Raw genomic sequence first — 22,433 nt, forward strand, 5'->3', positions numbered from 1 at the left:
CAGGGCAATCTGTGTCAAGTTTTTCTATCCTGACAAAAGTTTTCCCCCTCATAATGTATTTTATGCTGCTCTCAGTAATGGATACAATATTTTGAAATTAAGTTTACTGTATGTAGAATACACAAGTGTGAATTCAAAGATAGCTTTATTTCTGTTAAATAAATCATGACACATGTGTAATATGTCATGTTTTGTTGCTCATCTGAGGATGCATTTACCTGATTTTAAGACCTGCTAAGGAAAAGATTATTATTATGTCCTCATATGTAAAACCACCTATGATTAATACTTCTTCAATTCTACTGAAGCCCTATTTAAAAAGCATTTGTCATACAATTCTGTCTTCATAGTATTTGCAGGGATCAAATAAGTAAGAAATATTTGTCCTCAAATTTCAAACTTAGGGAACATTTTTCATCTGTTACACCTAAATATGGGTTATATGACAACCCATCAGGTAAGCTACTACATTTCACTATTGTTAGCTAGTCAGTTTTTCAATACTTCTGCTGCTCTATACAATTTTCAGGAAGCCTGGCAAAAATTATTAAGATTGAAGTAACAGAATCAAAGAATTGTACAGTTGGAAGGGACCAACTCCCTGCAATGCAGGAATCTTTCACCCAACATGAGGCTCATGCTCTACCAACTAAGTTATCCCAATACAGTACCTTTCCACAGTGAATTGTATAAACTTTCCAGAGTATTTCAATTGTTTCAGAACAAAAGTAAAAAAACAAAAACAAAACAAGACTCACTGCTTGTCTGTACACAGTATTTGCTCCAAATCCTTTCTGTGGAGACATTCATGTGAAATGTGTAGACTTTAAAAGTAAGAAATTGGAAAAAAATGTATACAACATAATCTGTTACCATTCCTTGACTTTAATAGTTGTAAAAAATACATTGCATCTTTACAGTGTAGTGGAATACTATATAGAGCTTTTAGGGTAATATATACAGAAATACCTTTATATAGAATAAATAGAAAAGTTTCATATATTGTTTCAATGCATATTGCAGCAAATGTGAATCTGTTCCATAATAATTTAAAAGTGCATTATAATATGTGCAATAATTCATCACAAGTTTTTAAATATAACTTATCTACCTAATTCATTTTTAATACGTCGTCTTAACCCAGTCTCTGGTTCTGCTGTTTCTTGATCAATTACTTCATCATCTTCCATCTTCTTTGGGTCTTCCGTTGGACTAAGCAAGAACTCATGATCATAGTGCTTATGCACCTCTTCAACACGGTGTTCCTCAATATCTTCAAACAGCTCTTTATGCCCAGAGTTTTCATTATCACCCTCACCCATCTCTGCCTCAGGATGTGAACTGAATGACTGAATAAGATCTTCAAGCCTCTCTTGGCAAGTGTGGCTAACATCTGAATTTCAAAAAAAAAAAAAAAAAGAGGGGAGGGGAGGGAAGAAAATGGGAAATTTAAAATTATAATTAAGTCCACTGTCTGTATAATAATTAAAACAAAGCTGCTATCAGAAAATTGCAAATGAGCAACCAGCTTTATTACAGATGGCAGTATGCACTACATTATAAAGTATACAGTTCTGTAACTTGTCTATTAAATCATAAGTAATGTTTCTTTTGTTCTGTAGCTTAAACAAATATATAGATCATTCACAGGCCCACCTTCCTCTATAAAAATGAGTGAGGAACACCATAGAAGCCGCAGATCTGCATCCACTAATAATGTGATGAAAGGGTTACAATCTTTGGCCTGTTCTCCCCCGTTTTCCCCAAACCACACCTATCTGCCCTATACCTTATGTCAGAGATTTCCAAACTTTTCATGTTGGTGACACACTTTTTAGACATGCATCATTTCATGACAGTAATTCTGTTTTACTAGCAAACCAGAGGTTAAACTAACCTCTTTCCAGCGCTGGAAGAAGCACAGGGAGTGTTCACACAACACCCCTACACATGACAGCTGACACACGTCGTGACACAGTTTGGAAAGTTCTGCCTTATGTCGTATATGGTCAGGTAGCGGCGCAGCTGGATCAGCTGCATGCCTAAGTATTTTATGGCAAACTCAATAGCACCACTGATTCATGCAGAAAGCAGGTTTGAAGTCACAGCCTATCAGCCAATGGGCACTGAGTTCAAGCCGGCTAGATTAGCTATGACTGTGCTCCCAGCCCTATGCTCAGCACTGTGGTTCCCAAGTGTCCAACAAACAGCTGAGTGTTAGACACTTGGAAACTACTGAACAAGGACTTGGGACAGGTTGGCAGGACAGCCTGCCTGTTGAAGTTGTCCAACATAGGTGGAGGCAAATAGCAATTTGGCCCGCTGGGCTAAAAAGTTCCCCCACCCCTTATCTAATGGGAAGGTATGCTGTGCCCTCTAATTGCTTAGAAAGAACAATACTACACGATACCACCAAGTCATACAAATATGTCAAGACCCGCAAAATCGTATGCAAAACCTTCAGCCAGAGTCTCAAGCAGAGTCTCAAGCAGGGGTTATTACAGTGTGATTTTGACATACTAAAGATGTAAATACCTTCTGGTTTCATTGTCGATTTGTCCAATCCACTTTCTTTCATCAGCTTCCTAATGGACTCAAGCTGTACCATAATTTCATCTTTCTGTTCCGAAGCCAAGGCATTAATGCTGACATGAAATTAATTGAAAAGTCAGCAGGTAGTAATAGAGAGCAGCTATTAATATGCCACCAAAATACTTTTTCTAACCCTCTTATAAGAAAACTCTCAGTGATATATTCTTATGACAGCACTTAAGAATCAGACAGGCTATGGAACCATCTTTCAACTATGCCAGTCACTAGGGACCACCTTTCATTACATCAAGGAAGCAATAGGAATTCTCATGCTGTCAGGATTCTGCTATCCAGATTAAGACTACAGGACACAAACTGGCAAGTGCAAAGAAGCAAACAACACTATCAATAATACAGGCACAAAACCTAACTGCATCTGCCATGATGTGGGCAGAAGCCGATAAATGGACCTATGTAATATTGCTCAAGACACATGCAAAAGAAGAGATCCAAGATATACTCAAACTCTCATCTACTTATCTACCACTATTAGTCTAATAAATGTTTAAATGGGTCATTCAAGTGATACTGGTGTAATTTATTTTTCAATCGTAAAATATTCAAACCTATAAATACTCCAAATGCATGAAAAGCCTGTATGAAGAAAACTTAATATTGGCACCTTGAAATCTGAATTACTCATCCAGTCTTGTGTAGCCTATATTACCAAAATGCTATTTAGGGTCTAGGAAGGGAGTGTAAAGATTGTTCCAGTATTTTTTTAGTATATTGTCAATTATTGTTAATGCAGAAAATATGGAGACAGCAAAACAATTCACGTGCTAATATTCTTGTGATGTTTAATCACATTTACCAATTCACAATTGTCTTGAGAGCTGAAATATTACTAAATCAAATCCCCACCAAAATACTCACCAGCTTGAAAGTGGATCTAACTGATTCAATAAAGAATTTAACATTTTCTCTGTCTGTGCTAGATGTTGCTCCAACTCCATAAGCTGGCGTTCTACAAGTGAGAACAAATACTTTTAAAGCAGTGTTGCTAATAGGTATTTAAAAACCAATAATCTATTTTTCTACTTTTCCAGAGGAGCTATGGAACTGCACTAATGCATTCAAGAACTGTAATCCTAAACTTAGTTTGATATTATAAAAACCAAGTTTCACTGAATTCAGTAGAATTTACTTCAGGATAAACATGACTGGGATTGCATTATAAACAATACAATGCAGAGAAAATTTGAAAAGGTCATTTTACCAGCAAAATTGGCTAGGAAAAAACAGCTTCACTTATTTGATTAAATGAGCAGCATTTGATCTGACAGACATTTTTTCCTAAAAACCAAATACATGCATTATCAATACTTGCAAGAATTCTGTTCTCCAAAGTAGATTGCTGTAGTCTGTGCTAAAGAATAATGATACAAAGTAGCTTTGCCATAACTATCAGTAAGCAGTGAGTGGAATGCATTTTCAGGAATGCACTCGACTCATAAAACAGCAGCCCAAAAAGCAATTAAGATTATACAATCCCACCAATTTGATTGCTGGTCACACAAATAGGGGAATAGAAGGGCTGTAGAAAAAATATCTCAAGCTTCTTAAGCTGAGGTGTGATTGCCTGAACTACTATGTGCAAACTGTATGGTAAAGATCTCTAGGCCAGAGATTTCTGAATCGACTTCTACCTGTTTCTTTTGTCTTAACTTCTGTAGTTTTTTCTTGCTTGGATAAGCTTTCCTCTTGAGATTTCATCTATGAAAGAGTAAACAAAATTTACCACAAAAGCTTTTAATATTGAAAATAACTAAACCTCAAGAAAATGTTTCACTCGTTTAAATTAATGTGAAGACACGAGGCAGGTAATAATACTTTATCTTGGAAATATAGTGTAATCCAAAGCATATTTCCCCATCTGCTTAATTTATGTTTCAGCCTCTTTATTCTCACTGACTTCACAATGACAAAACCAGCATCAATCCAAAATTTCCTGTTGAACTAGGCTGAAAGCTAGCCCCTTCCTAGTCATAATGCTTTAACTTACAGTTCAGTTTTCCTGATTTAGTCATACCTATTTTAGTATAATTTTTTTCAGATACAATCCTAAGAACGATTAAAATTCCCACTACTGCCTTTTGTCATCTGAATTCTGTATACAACACAGATAAAAGCCTTTCTAATAGAAGAACCTTTGGGAGACACAATTGTTGCTTATACTCCTAACCACATTTATTGGACTATAAAAGCATTTACAAGTCCAGCCTAAGGCATTTATATTTCATTCTTTCCTGAGAAAGCAAAGGGCTCCAATACTGGAAATACATATATTTATGACCAGGTTGCAAACTTGTTGTGGAGAACCTAGTATGCCAATGCATATTTCAAGTGTTGCTGAAGAAATACACTTCTCCACTTGGTTATCATTTCCACTTCCACTATCAGACTAGGTGACTGCCTATCTGTAGATACCCTTTCCTGTGATGCAGGCCCAACCACCTCCAACTCCAATTGGCTTTGCTGTTGACTTCTCCTCTCCTTTTTGGAGTCAATCATTTGTCTAGGCAGGGGTTGTGCTTGCTGATATGTTTGTTTTGTTGCTTGCTTGAGCATAGAGCAGGAAGCTACTTGAGGGTCTCAGCTGAATAGGATGGTGAGGGGAGGATGTGGCATCCTAATAATAATAATAATAATAATAATAATTTATTTCTACCCTGCCCATCTGGCTGGGATTCCCCAGCCACTCTGGGTGGCTTCCAACAAAAGATAAAAAATACATTAAAGCATCAGTCATTAAAAACTTCCCTAAACAGGGCTGCCTTCAGATGTCTTCTAAACATCAGATAGTTGTTAATTCCTTTGACATCTGATGGGAGGACGTTCCACAGGGCCAATGCCACTACCAAGAGGGCCCTCTGCCTGGTTCCCTGTACTGTAACTTCACCTCTCGCAGTGAGCAAATCTTGTCTTGTTTCTGCTTTGAGTCAGAACAGAGACTGTTCTAAAAGCTATGTGCAGAGGCATCATTATCATCACCTTTTCCTGCACTGTTCCAAAGTTGTTTGGGAGTGGGGCATGGCAGTGGCATTATCATTACGCACATGACTGAACAAATTCCAGTTCTGTACAACTACGTGGATCATAAATTCTCTTGCTTACTAATCCCAGTTTTGTACAACTACGTGGATCATAAATTCTCTTGCTTACTAATAGTTACCTTTAAGAACTTGTATAAAGCAAATACACCCACACCAACAGCATACAAGGGCATGAGTGTTAAAGCAAAGTCTTTGCCATTCCCTCTAGTCCGCTCAGTCTTCATCTCCTTCTCCATTGCATTTCTCATTTGTTGGATGCTTTGGTATGTTGTGCTTTCAGAACCCTCTGAATTCATCTGTGACTGCAAGATTCTCTCAGATCCACCTGAAAAACAAATAGTACATACATACATGTAATACATACATGCACATACAGACTGAAATAAAAAAAATGAGAAGCACTCAAGTCTGTGAAGAAGAGAATTGTTCTGCAGCATGGAGAAATCAGCTTCACTGTGGAAAACAATTCCAGGTACAGCCTCAATGCGATAGTGTGAGATTGGCTGATGCTAATGAACATGACAATAGGCTTCTCCACTCCACACTTAAAATTAGCCCCTCTTAAAAACTCTTATGAGTCTCCTCTTTGCAGATGGAGCTCTGCGGTCACATCAGACACAGGAATTGGCTGGGAATGTTTTAATTTTATTTTGTGCTATATGTTGACATTTTGTTTGATTTTATGTCGTGCTGGAGCTTAAAAGACTGCTATACTTTAGCCATCTTACAATGGAAAAGCAACATTAAAGTATAAACAAATAAAGCAAGTTATGAGTAACATTCAGTTAAAGCACAAAACACATTTCCCATTCCCCACAGCTTTGACACACTGGCAGAGTAACAAGAGAAGTATGGAGCCTACTAGTATATTAAAGGGGAGAGAATTAGGATAGCTTAAATCTGAACTAAGGAGACATACCTAATGCTGCTATAGGAATGGCTGAAATTTTAATTTCTAATTTTCTTGATGGATTTTAGGCCAAAAGGAAGTTAGCCAGGTTTCCCCCTTGAAAATATTTATCTTCCAAGACTTTATCAATTTTAAGAACATAGAAACAAAAGTGGGTTTTTCCTCATTCTGCCCTAGAAGTTATCTTTCCCAGTATGCATAAAAGGCAGAAAACGCCAGTTTTTCACATTCCTTGGGACTAATTAAATACTACAACTCAAAATATTATTATCCAAAAAAGAAAAAATAATGAGTTAAAGGGGGAAGGCAACATCCAAAAGTTGGAACTGTTTCGTAGCACACTAATAACATAAGTGACACCGATGACGGTTAATGCCCAGCATCACCTTTCTCCTCCAGGATCACCCATACCTTTGCGGCAAAAAAAAATATTTTAAAATGGGGGCGGGACTTAAGGAAGATTGCTTGGAAAAAGGATCCTCTTGAAAGAAAAACAGTTCGCTAACTAGTCTAATGAAGCTCCCTCGTTTCCCTCTATAACCGGACTGCAGGGATGGGAAGGGGAAGGTGGCCGACCCCATATACCGTGGCGCTGCTGATGAGGATCGTGGCGACCAGGCGAGGCCTTGGCCCCCCGCGGGGACCTGCCGCTTCCGCCGAACATCCTCGGCATCACCACGAAAACGCAGAGCACCAGCAAGACGGAGATGAACACCTGCTGCACCGACGACAGCACCATGGCGGCAGCGGAGGAAAGGACCAAAAGGAGAAGCGGAGGGCGGCAAACGGCCCTCGGTCAGCCGGGAATCGACAAGCGGCTCGTGCCGGGCCCGTCCACCGGCAAAACGCCTGGGGAGAGCGAGAGTCAGCAGCGCAGGAACGAGGGAAGTTGGACGAGGAAACCATTAACGTGGGAAGGGCGACTTCCGGCCCCGCGACGCCTCCGCTTTTCCTTTCTAGCGCCCCCTTTCGGGCTCCAGGCGACACGGGAAACCGAAGCGCCTTTTGCCTTCGTAACTCTCTTCATTGGAAATTAGAGAGCGACGTTAGCTAGTGCAACTCGGGGTAGACCCATTGACGCGAATGGGCCTAATCGGCTCTCTGAGGAAAATTTAGCGGAGGGAAAACCCGCGCGGCTTCCGCCGACTGCCTATATAGAAACGGCGCCCCGAAGTGGCCGGAGCGTCCGCCTCCTGAGGCGAGAACACATCATCCCGAGGCGGCTTGGGGGGCGGGGCCAGGAGGCGGAGACCGTTAGGGCAACGGTCGCTGCGCGCTCCGCCCGGCCCGCGCGTTCCTGTCAGGGCGCGGCGGCCATGAAGCGATTGTGGCCGTGGCTCGTCTTGGGGCTGGTCGTCCCCGGGGAGGAGCCGGTCAAGCAGACATTCCAAGCCTACCCCCAGATTACTAACCAGAACTTTATCCGTCAGTACGTGGACGCCCACAACAACTTCCGCACCAAAGTCCAGCCCACCGCTTCCAACATGCTGTACATGGTGTGTCCCCGGCGCGGGGTGGAAGGAGGAAAGGGAGCCGTGGGCCTAGCCGGGGTGTGGGTGTGCAAGTAGAGGACAGGGGCGGATCTACCTATAAGCTAAACAAGCTATAGCAAGCGCAGGCAAACTTGGCCCTCCGGATGCTTTGGGACTACAACTCCCATCATCCCTAGCTAACAGGAGCAGTGGCCAGGGATGATGGGAGTTGTAGTCCCAAAAACATCCAGAGGTCCGAGTTTGCCTATGCCTGAGCTATAGCTTAGGGCCCCACTCTCTTGGGGGCCCCAAAAAAATTTAAAGGGGGGAAAAACTGAATGTACATTTCCAAAATATATGATAAAAAACACATCCAGCAACAGTGTTTTGTGTTGTGTAGGCTCCTATGATGTAAGTAATGCACCTGCTAGCCTGCTCCCTAAAATATCACTGGTTTTAAAAACTTATTAGGTCCATAAATTACCATATAGCATCAAAAAAACAGTGACAATTTGTTGTTGACAAAGGACAGCTGGACATATAAACGGCCCCATTACCTTCAGTAGCTGAGGGCCTCATCACACCTAAATCCGGCCCTGGGGAAATGTGAATACTTCAACCAATTGTGTCGCAAATAGCTTGGTTCTGTTCCCCACCACCACCCAAAAAAATAAAGCCTGCCCCTCCCAAAAAAGAATTCCTGGCTACACCCATGAAGGGAGCTGAGACAATTTGCGGTGCCGCCAGAGAGGCGAACCCCTCCCCCTGGCTTCTCCTTGGGCCCTAAAAGGGAGAAACTCCCACTGTCATCCACTACATCTTAAGGACAGTCAATGAACATTGGACGTTTTTGAGAAGCAAACCATGACTGCCCTACAAGAGGGGTAGTGGGGGTGCCTGCCTCGGGCAGCCAGTGTTGGCTGTATCGAGGGCGGTGAGAGAAGCAGAGATGGGTAGAACACAAGTGAATAATATCACTGTACTCAAACCTTGGTTTCAACTGCTAATTTCCCACCTGGGCAGGGTCATTGTTTAAAAGTGCCATTTTCCTTTGTTCCCTGCTTTATTCAAACCTCTGTCGTTTTTCAAACTATTTTCCTCTCAGTTCTCTTCATCTCCACTTCACTTTAACTTCTGCTGTTTTAAACCACCAGTTTTCCCATGCCAGGTCATTCATTGGTGATGTGCTCCACCTACCTCACTTTGATTCCAGGATTGTGCTAAGGCACTACAAATCCACCAATGAGGGCTGTGCCATATGTCTTTTTTTATGTGTAAAAGAAGACATTGTTTGAGAGCTGGGTGGAAAAGGTATTGAAAGTGAAATATACTCGGAGTCGAGCATGAATATTATGCTCTTTATTCAGCTCGTAGTAGCAATGAATGAAATTTTCCCAAAAATGTCTAGCTATATATACATTATTTACACAATGGGCCCCATGTGATTGGCTAATTCCAGGCTGCTCCTGTAGGCCAATCAGGTTGCAGATTCACTTCTTCCAGAAGCCTGATTGGCTGCTTCTGCAGGCCAATCAGGTCGCAGATTCACTTCCACCTGGAGCTGGATTGGGTGGCTCCTGCAGACCAATCAGACTGCTACATTCTGGATCCTATTGTTCTAGGATTCAGCTCAGTGCATAACAGAAAGAAAGACTTGTAATCTGAATTTTGACTGAACTGAAAATGTGACATCGTTACATTTACTAGAGCTGTATAACAAAAATAATTAATAGCTGTGTGTGATACTTTTGTATTTTGCAGACATTTGATCTCGCCTTAGCTAAAATAGCCAGAGAATGGGGAAAGAAATGCATATTTGAATATAATCCAATTAATAATATTCACCCTGAATATGCATTTAGGCCGTTTGGAGAAAATATGTACAGGACACCTGCCAGAAGAAAACCATTTGATCCTGCTATTCCAATTTCAGTATTTTATGATGAAGTAATATACTACAACTACAGTAGCAACACATGCGAAATGATATGTAGACATTATCTTCAGGTAAGTGTCAACCATTTTTGTATCTTCAGAAACAGAAGCACCTTAAGGTTAGACATTTTCCTGGCACATGCAAATAATGAATACAGCTCTTAATCAGACATCAAAGATTTAACAGTTATCACCCCCAAATTAACAGAAATAGTATTCCATTTACATGTCAACCAGGATGATTGAATACTAGCATAAAACATAAAGGTACCTTTAGCCAAATGACAATAAAGAGAGGAGGAGTCTGAAGAGAAACTGAATATTACATAACGTAATCTACTTTTTTCCAGGTTGTTTGGGCTAATACTTATAAAGTTGGCTGTGCTGTTATCCTCTGTCGTCAATCACAAGATGGAAGGAAGAATAGTGCGACATTTGTATGCAATTATGGTCCATCGTAAGTTAAAGAGATCCAAACTTGTGTTTACACAAAGTGTTCTAACTTGCAGAATTGCATGAGTATTCACAGTTGAATTAAGGAGCAATCTTAACTGCTCTTTACAGAGCTACAGAGCCATTGGTGCATCTGCAGTTCTGCCATGCACAATGACTGGGACAGAAATTACAGGACAGGCATATCACTGTGCCAGCCTCTGCCAGCGTGTAGGTGGCAGCTCAGTCCCTCCCCACCCATTTAAAACTGCTATCAGTGGGAACCCCACAGGCATCACCCCACTGGCAGCAACCAGAAGAAGCTGACAGGCCTGTAGGGCTGGGCAAAGGTACACCCTTTCCTAATCCAAACCTCCCTAGCCTAGTGTAAAGGAGGTTGGATTGTTTTCTTACTGTATTGCGTCTTTTACTGTTGATTGCAAAGCAAACAGAATACTCAACTGCTGTTTTCGAGCCATTTCTATGATTAACAATTATTTCTGTTATCCAAATGGTTAGACATACAAAATGTGATTAATAAGATTCACAATTTTAGTTCTGTTACAACTGTAGTTTAAAATTTTATTGTATTGTAAGTACCGTACTCTTCCATGTATAAGACAAAGGTTTTTTTACTCTAAAGTTATGTTCAAAAACTTGCCTCGTCTTATAGAAGGATAGTGAATGGGGTGGGCGGGTGATTGGCTGCAGCTGCAAGCAGGAACATGTCAGCGACAATTGTTGGCTGCTAGAAGGGCTGTTTTGGATTGGCTGCTGCTTCTCTAATTGGGTTGGTGATTGGCTTCTGCAACAAACACTGCTGTTGATTGGCTGTTGCTGCCACGATTGGTGGCTGCTGTTCTGGGACACACGTGATTGCCAGTGGACAGCTTTTCTCAGTCGGGTATGAATTTTTTTGCTGGGGAAGGGTCTGTTTGCGATTGGCTGTCGCTGTGGCAAGTGGGCGACTGTTTGCTGCCGGCAATTGTCAGTATCGATGCTGCATGTGAGCGATTTTTGGCACACCACACCCCCAAGCTGTAAAACTCTAGGCAATCCTTTGCAAAAAACTCAACAACTCTGAGCCATCTCCCCTCTCCCTCCCATTTTATTAAATTTGAGTCCCCCAAAATAGATGGGGGAGTCTTATAGATGGGGGAGTCTTATAGACGGAAAAGTACAGTGTGTTGTCTCCCTAGCAGGGAGGAGCCATCGGTCATAGAATGCATCCTTCTATGAAGAAGCTTCTTGGTTCAGTCCTCAGTATCTCCGCTTAAATAATCATGTACCAGGTGCTGGCGAAATACCTGACATTCCAGGAGAATCACCAAATCAGCTTCATGCACCCAAGAAGTAGGCTCTGGTCCATGAAAACTTAGATTAAAATAATTTTTTGACAATGGCACTTTTTGTAGTTTTGACTACTACAGGAGACCATTTTTTGTGTTTTTAACAGTATTGTAAGTCACTTGGAGTGATAATACCACAGATACCCTTTTGCAACTTTACTACACAAACCTTGTAGGTCACCAATCCAACCCGCTACATGAGGGCTGCACTCGCTCACAGGTGAACTTCTAGGGCATTATACCTAGAGTGAGTGGGGCCAGAGGCAAAAGAGGGCATGGCAGTAGATGAAACATTTACCTTTGCACAGTAGGCCATGTTCCAGTGACCAAGAGAGACCCAAGCAAATAGATCAGTGTTGCAGAGCCAATACTGGTGACACTGGCACTTTGACAGGGCAGCAGCAAGATTTTGGTTAAATGGGTGCACCAGCAAAAACACTGGATTTACTCCACTGCTGTTCCCTCACAACCCAATCTTGCCTTTGCTTCATCCTCTTAAGCAGCAGTGATGTCAGTACTGTATCAGAAGGGTAGGTCTGCAGCACCATACTGGTCCCTCCTGCCAGCCATGAAAAGCCAGAGGTCTCTAAAACCTGTTCATATCCACATTTCTTAGTCTTTCGGCCAGTGCAAAGCTGGAAGGGAGTGTGGCCCAGGCAGAATTGTAAAGCCAGGAAAGGATTAGAGGGATGCATTCAGCACCCAGGACTGAGGTTGTCCACTCTTCACAGTTTGTTAGCATCCGTAACTTTTATTATATGTATCATAGCCTTCGTTTTAATTTTCAATAACTTTGTGTACTTAATTTGTTATTACTCTAATAAACTTTTGTTCTTTAGGATGGAAGTTGGAATTCAACCATATAAACCAGGAAGGCCATGTAGTAACTGCCCAGGAGACAGGTGTCAAAACAGACTCTGTAGTAAGTATAGGGAATGATGCAAATGTTCATGAAAAAGATTATTTAAACCATCAAATATGTTGGTTTTTGAGTTCCATTTGTATCACCTCTAGTAGGACATTCTAATGTGCTTAAGGCATGGAACGCAGGAAAAGCGAGTAGTGTTCTGGTATTCACCTCTTTGCTTTGTCCCATGTCAGTCAATCTTTAGGGAAAAGGGGAATAATTGTGCTTTGGTGCACTGTTGCAGTAGAGAGACAACAGTTGCTTCCTTCCTTAATATAGGTGTCCTAGGTTCTTTTGAGAGGGATCTCATAGGAGGTCAGTGTCTCCGGGTGCTATAGAGTACAAAGCTGCATTTTCAGTCATTCCTGAAAAGTGGTCCTTAAAATATTGTTGTCAATACTAGTACTGAGCTAGTGTAGAGAAACAAAAGGGAACATTCCATTATACCTATTCGTAGTTCTGTTCATGATTCAAGAAATCACATTCAGATATTTTACTGATTAATTGGTGTTCAGGTTTAAAGCTTTACACATGACTATATCTTATAAAAGTATGTGATTGCAAGGATACATAGAGTGCCTTTTGATTAGAGCAAAAGATAAGTGAGAAAACACAGTGCTCCCTGTTGCTAGCTCATCAAAAATTATTACGTATCTGTTGGTTACTGCATACACAAATTATTGCCTGTTATTACCTGTACTTTGCCCATGTCTCTGTGGTTTTGAAAGGTGTCTAATGATTGTGGTGGTAGCCACCACTGTACCTCTGGACAAGGTATTACTGAAAACCAAATAAAATACAGTGGTACCTCGGGATGTGAACGGGATCCGTTCCGGAGCCCTGTTCGCATCCCGAATGGAACGCAAGATGCAACAGCGTGCATGCACGGGTCACATTTCGCCGCTACTGCACATGCGCATGACGTCATTTTGAGCGTCTGCATATGCGCGAGCGGTGAAACCCGGAAGTAACGCACTCCGTTACTTCCGGGTTGCCGTGGAGCGCAACTCGAACGGGCTCAACCAGAAGCACATTTAACTCGAGGTATGACTGTACCTTCTTCCTTTCAGCTTCCAGATTATAGAAAAAAGGTTATAGGCAGGACAGCAGATAGACTACAGTCTGAGCCTTCAAGTCATCAGTATTGGCGGGCAGTGGTGGTGGCAGAATTTCACTGTAATTTTGTTATTAAAATTGGTTACTCACCTTACTCTTAACTTAAAACCTAATAGACTTGGGGTAAGGAGGGGGGCTTTCAACTTACCAGGTATTTATCAAATAAATCACTGTACATTTTGGATGCTGAAATTTAATGGAAATGCTTTCACGCTTCCTGTCATATGGCTGAAAATAAAAACTCATAGCAAAATGCTAACATTTTTAAAGCCTTTTTTCACTTGTTACAACTATTTCCCTTTTGCAGGAAATTTTGAACGCGAAAAAGTAAACAACCGTATGTATTACATTTGTTTTATACCTTAATTTACTTAAAGAACAAAATTCAAATTCAGTGAAACTTTTTTATTTTTTAAAAAATAGGCTATTCACGATGGCATCCAACCTCTAAATTCAAGTTTATATGTGATGACTTCTGCATCGCTGTTGCAGTTTTAAGGCCATTATTAATGTTTGTAGCATTTGTAGCTGTTTACATCTTAAAACTCCAATATCCAGGTTTAGTTTTTAATACTAGGGTAGGTTACTGAGCATATTTACATGAATGATAAATATTATATTCCTGCATTTTATATTAAAGTAGATTTGCTTTGTTGCATTGTATCACATGTTATTTTGTGTTTTCTCAAACTGTATAAATTTACCTGTTACATATTAATGTAATATTAAATATTTTTAAACTGGAAAGATAAATTTAAAATAAAATATATGGTTATCTTGAATATTTTGCACAAATAAAAATTAAGCGTATTAAATTGGTTGGCATCTGTCTGTCTCAGGAGACAATGAAGCAGTGTGCCTTTGGGGGTGAGGTCAAGCTGTTGGAAGGTTGCATCACCTGCTGTGGCTGTAGAGACCTATGTGGGAAAGACCAATTTTGTTGCAGCTGGGGCAAATTAAGGCATTCAGTTGTGCTGCTGCAGATGCACATACATTTCTCCACTCACTCTTACCTCCAGTTCTATTCAATGTGTATTACACTATATGAGGGAGTATTCTGTGGTGGCTTTCCATCTTTGGAATGTTGTCCCCAAGGAAGCCTGCCTGGAAATTGCATTTACTACCATTTCAGCAACAGGGAAAATATTTGTTTTCCCAGGCTTTCAAAAACTGCTAGTATAAACATGTTAACTTAAAAGAGTTTGATTTTACTGTCTATTTGACTGGGCTGTGGCTGCTTTAGTTGTTTTAACTTTATTATTATCAGTTGTTAAATTGAAGGGTTTTAAAAAATAGTTTTTTAGTACTGTTAGCCGCCCTGGGGCCATGAATTTATGTTGAAAGTGCAGGCTATAAATTATGTAAAAAAATTATTCTGTATATAATATCCATAACAAGATGTAAACTCCTTCCACTTAGATCTCCTTATAACAGCACAATTTTGGATGTGTGTTAAGGTAGATCAAAAATGCTTTCTCTCTTTTAGCCATGTCTCTTTTCAAAGTCTAGTTTTAAACTTTTAATTTATTTGAATGTGTTTCTCTTGGGGAGGAGTGGAGAGAGAGTGGAGCACTGGCTACCTTCTAGTCCAGGCTTTCCCAAACTTGGGTCCCCAGCTGTTGTTTGACTACAACTCCCATCATCCTTTCCTACCAGGACCTGTGCTTAGGGGTGATGGGAGTTGTACATGTTGACTGAAGAACAAATGCTCCCCACACCAAGAGCATGAGTATTAAAGCAAAGGATTTGTCATTCTCTCCACTGCGCTGAGTCTTCTAGTTCAACTCCTCCATTGCAATCCTTTTTTTGGATGCTTTGGCAGGTTTTGCTGTCCGAACTCTCTGAATTCATCTGCGACTGCAGCATTCTGTCATAGCCACCTGAAAAACACTTTTAAAAATATTAAGACCCGATAAGAGTCCAGCCGATGAAGACCAGCACTGAAAGCATGATTTAGGCTTAAGTAGCTTCTGAATGGAATTGCTTGGGATTCTCCAGTCAAGAGTACCCACTTCCCCCGCAGCATTTCAGCTAAACCACAGTTCAGATGGATTTAACACAACCACAGTAGCCAATTCGCATTATGTATGGACTGAAATGGCGGGGGAGACAGAGAGGAGAGATAGAAAAGGACCCGCAAATGTCCCCTTTAAAAAGAGAGGAGAGCGGGAAGAGGCCCAGTGCACAAACCCGGAAAGAGAATCGTTCCGGAGATGGAGGTACAACCTCGAGACTGGCTGGTGCTGTTTAAAACAGCAAAAGTTTTCTGAGCTGCGCACTTGACATCTCGTGCGAGTCTCGTCCGTGCAGGTGGAGCTCTGCAGCCGGTGGGGTCACAACCAGGCAAAGGAACGGCGTGGAAGCGTTCTAAGTGGAGAGCGGGAGTTCGGCGCGGGGGCGGGAGGTGGTAGCGCTGCCTGAGGCCGTTAGGGAACAACGGTCTCTCCGCGCGCGTCCCTAACTCGCCGCCGCAGCCATGAGGCGCTTCTGGCCGTGCGCCGTCGTGCTGGGGCTGCTCGCCGTCGAGGGCGTGCGCGGCGCGCAGAAATTCGCAGTCTATCCCGAAATCACCAACAGGACCTTCATCGACGAGTATATCAACGCGCACAACCAGCACCGCAGCGAAGTCCGGCCCCCCGCTTCCAACATGCTGTTCATGGTGGGTGTCCCGGGCGCGGGGTGGGAGGAGGAAAGGAGAGCCCCCGCTTCCAGCTGGGCGCTTAGGAGAAGGAGCTTCCCATTGAACCCGCCGCCACCTTTTCTTTCGGAGGGCTCCTTGCCTGCGGTTTAAAAAGGCAGATCCTTCAGGTCACGCCTTTGGGCATTGTAAGATCACGGTCTCAGGCAGAACAACAAAAAAATTCCTCCCAGTAGCACCTTAAAAGGTAAAGGGACCCCGGACCATTAGGTCCAGTCATTGTGGTGATTTTGGGATAGGCGGCGAATTTAGGTGGTTATATTTAGGTGGTTAGGTGCAGCTCATTTTGGTGGTTATATCTGGGAAGGGATGAAGGACCCTGGTGAGGTTTTCTGCCTCAGATTGCGAAGTAACCGCAGCAGCTCGAGGCTGAGAATTTTTTCTCAAAGACTGGTGGTTTTCTGAGAATTTTTTCTCAAAGACTGGTGGTTTTCTTTTCTTTTGGCGTTAACGCCCTTTGACCCGCCTCTGAAAGCTGTATGCGTAATTCACATGGTAGAATGAGAATAGATAGCTGGTTCTTTAAAAGCCTGGCAGTTATTCTACTTACTAGTGCCAGTGAGTAATATTTAAGTAAAGGATCTACCAGTGTGAGGGATAAGATCATAAAGGGAAGGCAAAGTGACTAACATTAAAACCAATTAAGCACATTCAATAAAATCATCTAAAAGCATAACTAAACAGTTAAAAGGGGGCAGAACTTGTTTGTTTTAGTGAGACTGAAGACGTGTTACCCATTAATTTACTAGAAGTGGGAAATGTTATTAAAAGCTCCATGCATGATTCTTTTCTGTTTTGTAGAGTTTTGATCTAGGTTTAGCTAAAATAGCGAGAGCATGGGGACGGAAATGCATTTTTGGACATAATCCAAACAGAAAAGTCCACCCTGAAACTAAATATCAGCCATTTGGAGAAAATGTATGGCGAGGATCTGCCTCCAGCCAACCATTTAAAGCTGCTGCTGCCATTAATGCATTTTACAGTGAAGTAACATACTATACCTATGATGACCACACATGTTCCAAAGTATGTGGTCATTATACTCAGGTAAGTTTCATCCTCATCTGCTTAGAAAATTTGAATCAAAACTTGAATAATTTGAGACTCTGGGTGCTTCCGGACTGTCATATTATGATATGATTCAGTCACATCCTGGCAAATTCAGGCTGTGCAATTAAAGTTAATTTGGAGCTCTTGCAAAACAAACCTGCTTCCCCAAAAGATTAGACTTTTTACAATCAGAAAAGTGATGGGGAAATGACCTGGAAAGTGAGGCATAACATTTGCTTCACACAATGCTGTCTAATAATCTCTCCACAAATAAATCAGGATGATTTATTAATTAAATAGCCAACACTATCAAATCTTCAAACAAATCAGGTTGAATATTCATTAAACAGGCTGACTGGAAGTGACCTCTGTAATCATATTTTGTGAAATAATCATATTCCTACCATCACCATAGAAACTGCTTACTTATAAAATGCATTGAATGCTTGAAATTAATTAATTGACAACTTTCAGAAAAAGGTTCCCACTTCAGTTTCAGTTCTGTAGAGTTTTTTGAATTGCTAGAAGTTCTAACATCTATAAAAACTCTGAGCTACTAGCAGTGGGCCAGCACTAAATGCTGCAGGGTTTATGCATGGCAACAAAGTTCTTACCATGAGAATTAAAAGCAAATTGTCTTAAGACAACCCTTCTTTTAATGTCCTGTTCTGCTCTTTGCAGGTGTGCTTTTTAACCATGCAAAAAGCAACAAAGGTATAATTTACAAAGAAATGACCCCCTTGGACAACTCCAAAAAAAATATTAAATGTTTGTTTGTAGTACTTTTGTACCCCTTGTTTGTTAAAGTTGCACAAAGCAGTTTGATAATACTGATTAACAACTGTAACAACCCAAATTCAGTAGAAATAATTGCTAAGCTGTCAGCACAAATTACTGACAAATAGGCCAGGAAGCCCAAAGGTGTTTTATTCAACAGCCATGCTTTTATTCTAAAACAAAGCATTAACAGTTAGTGTGTGGATCTGTTGAAGTTTGGTAGGCCATGATATTTCCTAACAAATGTCTCTTTGTAACACAACATATTGAGTTTGTAGCATCCTTCTCTATCAATTGCATCAAAATCAATAATAATTAAATATTTAATTGGGGATAGTGTTGTTGCTTTAGATTGGAGAACCATTATTTTATCCTCACAAATATTTTGGTTACATATTTCCCTGGCACAGGCAATGATCAACACAGTTGCTCACCTTGAGCAATGAATGAGCAATGAATATTTACCGTAATTTTAGTTATTTCCATCGCTCAAGATGAGCAGAAATCATATGCCATTTTACATCATAACTGTCAACTTTTCCCTTTTCTTGTGAGGAATCCTATTCGGAATATGTTTTACATATATATTTTAAGAACATAAGACAAACACCCGTGGTCCATCTAGTCCATCAAGCATTTTCACAGTGACCAACCAGATTAGGGTACTTGAATATAAGCTTTGAATTCTTATATAATATAAAGATGCCTGTAGCTAAATGCCAAGTGATGGCAGGAATGTGGAGAGAAACTGATTGTTAGAAATGGTAACTATTAACACAACTTGTACCTTTATCTTATATAATAAAACATATCCTTTCCAGGTTGTTTGGGCTGATTCTTACAAGGTTGGCTGTGCTATTGTTTTCTGCTCTCGAGCAGCAGATGGAGACAGAAATGTTTTGCATTTCGTGTGCAATTATGCTCCAGCGTAAGTTAACAAATGCTAAAGTGAATGTGTTGACACTTAGGAGTCTAAAATTCATGTGATGGGCAGCTACAGGTAATTTGGAGGAAATCAGGCCCGTTAGGTGGAGGTTCCCCTCCGCTGCCATCACAGGACAGTACATATGACATCAAACGTCATATTGGACAACTTTTAACCAGGGGTTTCAAATCTTCTCCGAACAACAAATGGGGCCTGCAGCTGAAAAGAAGGCAGGAGTAGCACTGCTACCACACATAGGAGGTTGGGACATAAAATTCAGCAGGCGTCATTGTGCGGGACAACAGCTAGATTGTGCTGACAGCCCTCTGAAGTCAGAGCCTTCCAGCATTAGCATATACATACTTTATACATGGTGTCTCTCTCCAAATGTCTTTGGCATCTGCATTTTGCCCTAATGTGCTTTGGCCTCTGAATTGCTGTCATGTTCCCCTGTACTTCCCCTGTACATTGCCTAGCTCCAGTCCATTCCCATTTGGACGTTCATAAAGATTTTCACTCTCATTCCTGGGAGGTGAACTGTCTTGAACTGGATATTCCTTATAAAAACTGATCAGTCAGCCTTTTGATTTTAAATGCCAACTGCCTGCTTACATTCTGGTTAGAGTGGTCCCTTTTTAAGCATGTCTGGCTTGTCCTGAAACATTAACAAATCCACCACTGCAAATCCACCTGTCTAGCTGGCCCTGTGCAAGGAATAGGAAGCATTTCAAAGAAATCTATCTTGAAGGGCCTGGTTTTCCCACCTAGCAATAATTTTTTTGCTTCCAGGACCTTATGACTACATTTCGCCACATCATGTGTGTCAACGTGCACCACACACTCCTTTCCAGCACTATCTTATCAGGATATCTAAATGGTGTTTGCCACCCACAACCTTTCCAGCATTGTTTACAGATGTATATGTCTTGCTTTTATTTATTGCTACTGTTGATTTCTATAACACACAAAAGTACAGTTTTGAGACATGTCCGTTTGTCTGGACATTTACAGCATTGAGCACAAGTCATTTGTATCTCTGATTAAATGAAAGAATTGATCCCTTACATCTGTTTCCTTGAGATTATTTTGGAAAGCTTTAACCTTTGTTCAACCACAGGTGATAAGGTAGCTTAAATAACTTTACAATGTAAGACCACTCATTTGAGCATTGTTACCAGGGTGACTTGGACCACTTCAGTATTCTCTGTATGAGATCCAGATTGTAGTGACCAAAGGCAATGGTGTGTCTGAACTAGGCATAATACCTAAATATATTTGGCAGCTCTATTCTGTGTAAGTCAGTTTTTAGATCCATTCCTTCACATTCAAAGACTTGTCAACTCTTCCAGCTCAACATACTCCGCTGTGATATTTGGTCTTGTGTGTTGATGCCTTTATACCTAGGACTGCATTCCCTCTCAGACAATTTTACAGGAACTGCATGACAGTGATGGGTAGGGCCAGAGACAAAAATAGGAAGAATAATGGATGTGACTTTTACCTTTGTCCAGTAGGCTTCCATCCAGACAAAAGCCAGACAAACACCCATCACCATAAGTAAGAGGCATGATCACAGTTCAAGGACTCATTACAGCCAGAAAAATCATTCAAGAGTGCAGAGGTAGGGCTGATGAGGCCCTTGGAAAATTTCAAGGACCAGATGGAGAGGCCTGGAAGGCTGCATTTGGCCCCCAGACCTAGACAACTTATTCTTACATCTAAAATCTTTAATTATATGACCAGTAGCTTGCATTTTAATTTTCAGTTTAGCTTTGTGTACTGAATACATAATGTTATATAATATTTTGTTCTTTAGGGGCAATTACCGGGGCGTTCGTCCTTATAAAAAAGGATCTTCATGTAGCGAGTGCCCAGAAGGAGACACTTGTCGAGATCAACTCTGTAGTAAGTGTGATGATAAACTATCATATTTTTAAAAAATGTATTTATTTAGATAATTTCTATATTGCTTAACACATCTGGGGGGGCGGAAATAAGTGACTTGCAGCGTACCTTTAAAAACTACAAATACAGTATAGTGGTACCTCAGGTTAAGTACTTAATTCGTTCTGGAGGTCTGTTCTTAACCTGAAACACCACTTTAGCTAATGGGGCCTCCTCCTGCTGCTGCGTCACCACTGCACGATTTGTTCTGATCCTGAAGCAAAGTTCCTAACCCAAGGTACTATTTCTGGGTTAGCGGCGTATGTAACCTGAAGCGTATGTAACCCGAGGAAATACTCTTCCATTATATAACAGAAAATAAAATAAACCCAAGGTAAAATAGTAACATTTTTAAAGCTTTCTTTTGCTTGTTATATGTATTTTCTCTCTTTTCCAGGAAATTCTGAACGTGAAAAAGAAAGGAATGAGAGTATGTATTACATTTTTATTTTGTTGTTTAACTTTAGAGCAAAATTCACATTCAGTAAAAATTACCTTCTTTTTTTTTAAATATAGATTATAAACGATGGAATCCACCGTATGCTTTCCACATTACCTGTGATGAATCCTGTATTGCTGTTGCAGTTTTAAGGCCATTATTAATGTTTGTAGCATTTACAGTTGTTTACTACTTAAAATTACGTTATCCAGGTTTAAATTTAAAACATTAATCTCCAATATGCACATAAAACACACAACCATTTTCTTTGAGTATCTTAGCTAACAGAGCACATTAACACAAATGCTAATATTATTTTCTTGTGTTTTATATTGTAAAACTAAATTTGGCTTGTTTTATTGCTTCATATCATATTTTGTTTTTTTTCAAAATTGTAAAAAGTTCTGTTTCATATTGATTCATTGTGAACATTTTTAAATCTGTAAGATATTAATATAATATAAAATATATGGTCATATCTTGTATGTTAAATACCATGTAAAAAATAAATATCAAGCATATTAAAATAAGCTTAATTATTTGACATGATTAAGCTATATACGAGTCCTTTTTTCTTCTTCCAAAATCACTTTTTTGGATTCAGCGCATCTGATTCGTCCTAAATCCACTGAAAAAACGCAGACAACAAATTTGTTGTTGACCAGTGTTATTAACAGATAATGTAGCCTTATGAGGCTTTGCCCTCGGGTGGGAAAAAGTATTGCACCCGGGAGAGGGAGTGGGAGTCAAACAGACACTCAAGGAATAGTTTCAGAGAAAAAGCTTTATTTCTACCATCCATGAACTGGTAGAAGGAGCAAGTGTGATAGA

General features: G+C 40.5%; 3 protein-coding genes and 1 long non-coding RNA gene across 5 annotated transcripts; 2 read left to right on the forward strand and 2 right to left on the reverse strand.

Moving 5' to 3' along the window:
- Nucleotides 1-867: 867 nt before the first annotated feature.
- CCDC107 (coiled-coil domain containing 107) lies at nucleotides 868-7,297 on the reverse strand (the record flags this gene model as incomplete). Its single annotated transcript, XM_083400050.1, has 6 exons — nucleotides 868-1,393; nucleotides 2,536-2,645; nucleotides 3,469-3,559; nucleotides 4,242-4,308; nucleotides 5,768-5,973; nucleotides 7,144-7,297. 6 exons carry the CDS (start codon nucleotides 7,295-7,297, stop codon nucleotides 1,104-1,106), a joined length of 918 nt encoding a protein of 305 aa, XP_083256176.1. The 3' UTR covers nucleotides 868-1,103.
- Nucleotides 7,298-7,867: 570 nt separating this feature from the next.
- Nucleotides 7,868-16,067, forward strand: LOC310658194 (glioma pathogenesis-related protein 1-like). Of its 2 annotated transcripts, none has more exons than XM_083400051.1 (6): nucleotides 7,868-8,054; nucleotides 9,792-10,037; nucleotides 10,316-10,422; nucleotides 12,586-12,668; nucleotides 14,077-14,106; nucleotides 15,793-16,067. In XM_083400051.1, the coding sequence occupies exons 1-6, from the start codon at nucleotides 7,875-7,877 to the stop codon at nucleotides 16,050-16,052; spliced, it is 906 nt and encodes a 301-aa protein (XP_083256177.1). In that variant the 5' UTR covers nucleotides 7,868-7,874; the 3' UTR covers nucleotides 16,053-16,067. The 2 variants fall into 2 exon arrangements, with proteins under 2 accessions (XP_083256177.1, XP_083256178.1); XM_083400052.1 differs by lacking the exon at nucleotides 15,793-16,067 and adding an exon at nucleotides 14,193-14,584.
- Nucleotides 15,276-16,059, reverse strand: LOC310658337. Its single transcript, XR_014502247.1, has 2 exons — nucleotides 15,960-16,059; nucleotides 15,276-15,659 (listed from the first exon to the last, which is right to left on the reverse strand). It is a non-coding gene; the product is annotated as an uncharacterized lncRNA (long non-coding RNA).
- Nucleotides 16,068-16,169: 102 nt separating the features above from the next.
- Nucleotides 16,170-22,129, forward strand: LOC310658203 (GLIPR1-like protein 1). The gene is made up of 6 exons (XM_083400065.1): nucleotides 16,170-16,428; nucleotides 17,269-17,514; nucleotides 19,116-19,222; nucleotides 21,036-21,124; nucleotides 21,561-21,593; nucleotides 21,680-22,129. Exons 1-6 carry the CDS (start codon nucleotides 16,246-16,248, stop codon nucleotides 21,832-21,834), a joined length of 813 nt encoding a protein of 270 aa, XP_083256191.1. The 5' UTR covers nucleotides 16,170-16,245; the 3' UTR covers nucleotides 21,835-22,129.
- The last annotated feature ends 304 nt before the right edge of the window (nucleotides 22,130-22,433 follow it).

Source organism: Podarcis tiliguerta (genome assembly GCF_965153285.1).
Source record: "Podarcis tiliguerta genome assembly, chromosome: 10".
NCBI lineage: Eukaryota > Metazoa > Chordata > Lepidosauria > Squamata > Lacertidae > Podarcis > Podarcis tiliguerta.

Excerpts from the sequence above, each read along its gene's own strand:
- LOC310658194 (XM_083400051.1), top strand. The coding sequence starts at position 7,875 with ATGAAGCGATTGTGGCCGTGGCTCGTCTTGGGGCTGGTCGTCCCCGGG. Across the intron at positions 8,055-9,791 it reads CTTCCAACATGCTGTACATG|ACATTTGATCTCGCCTTAGC; the intron begins GTGTGTCCCCGG and ends TGTATTTTGCAG. Across the intron at positions 10,038-10,315 it reads TATGTAGACATTATCTTCAG|GTTGTTTGGGCTAATACTTA; the intron begins GTAAGTGTCAAC and ends ACTTTTTTCCAG.
- LOC310658203 (XM_083400065.1), top strand. The coding sequence starts at position 16,246 with ATGAGGCGCTTCTGGCCGTGCGCCGTCGTGCTGGGGCTGCTCGCCGTC. Across the intron at positions 16,429-17,268 it reads CTTCCAACATGCTGTTCATG|AGTTTTGATCTAGGTTTAGC; the intron begins GTGGGTGTCCCG and ends TCTGTTTTGTAG. Across the intron at positions 19,223-21,035 it reads GTGTGCAATTATGCTCCAGC|GGGCAATTACCGGGGCGTTC; the intron begins GTAAGTTAACAA and ends TTTGTTCTTTAG.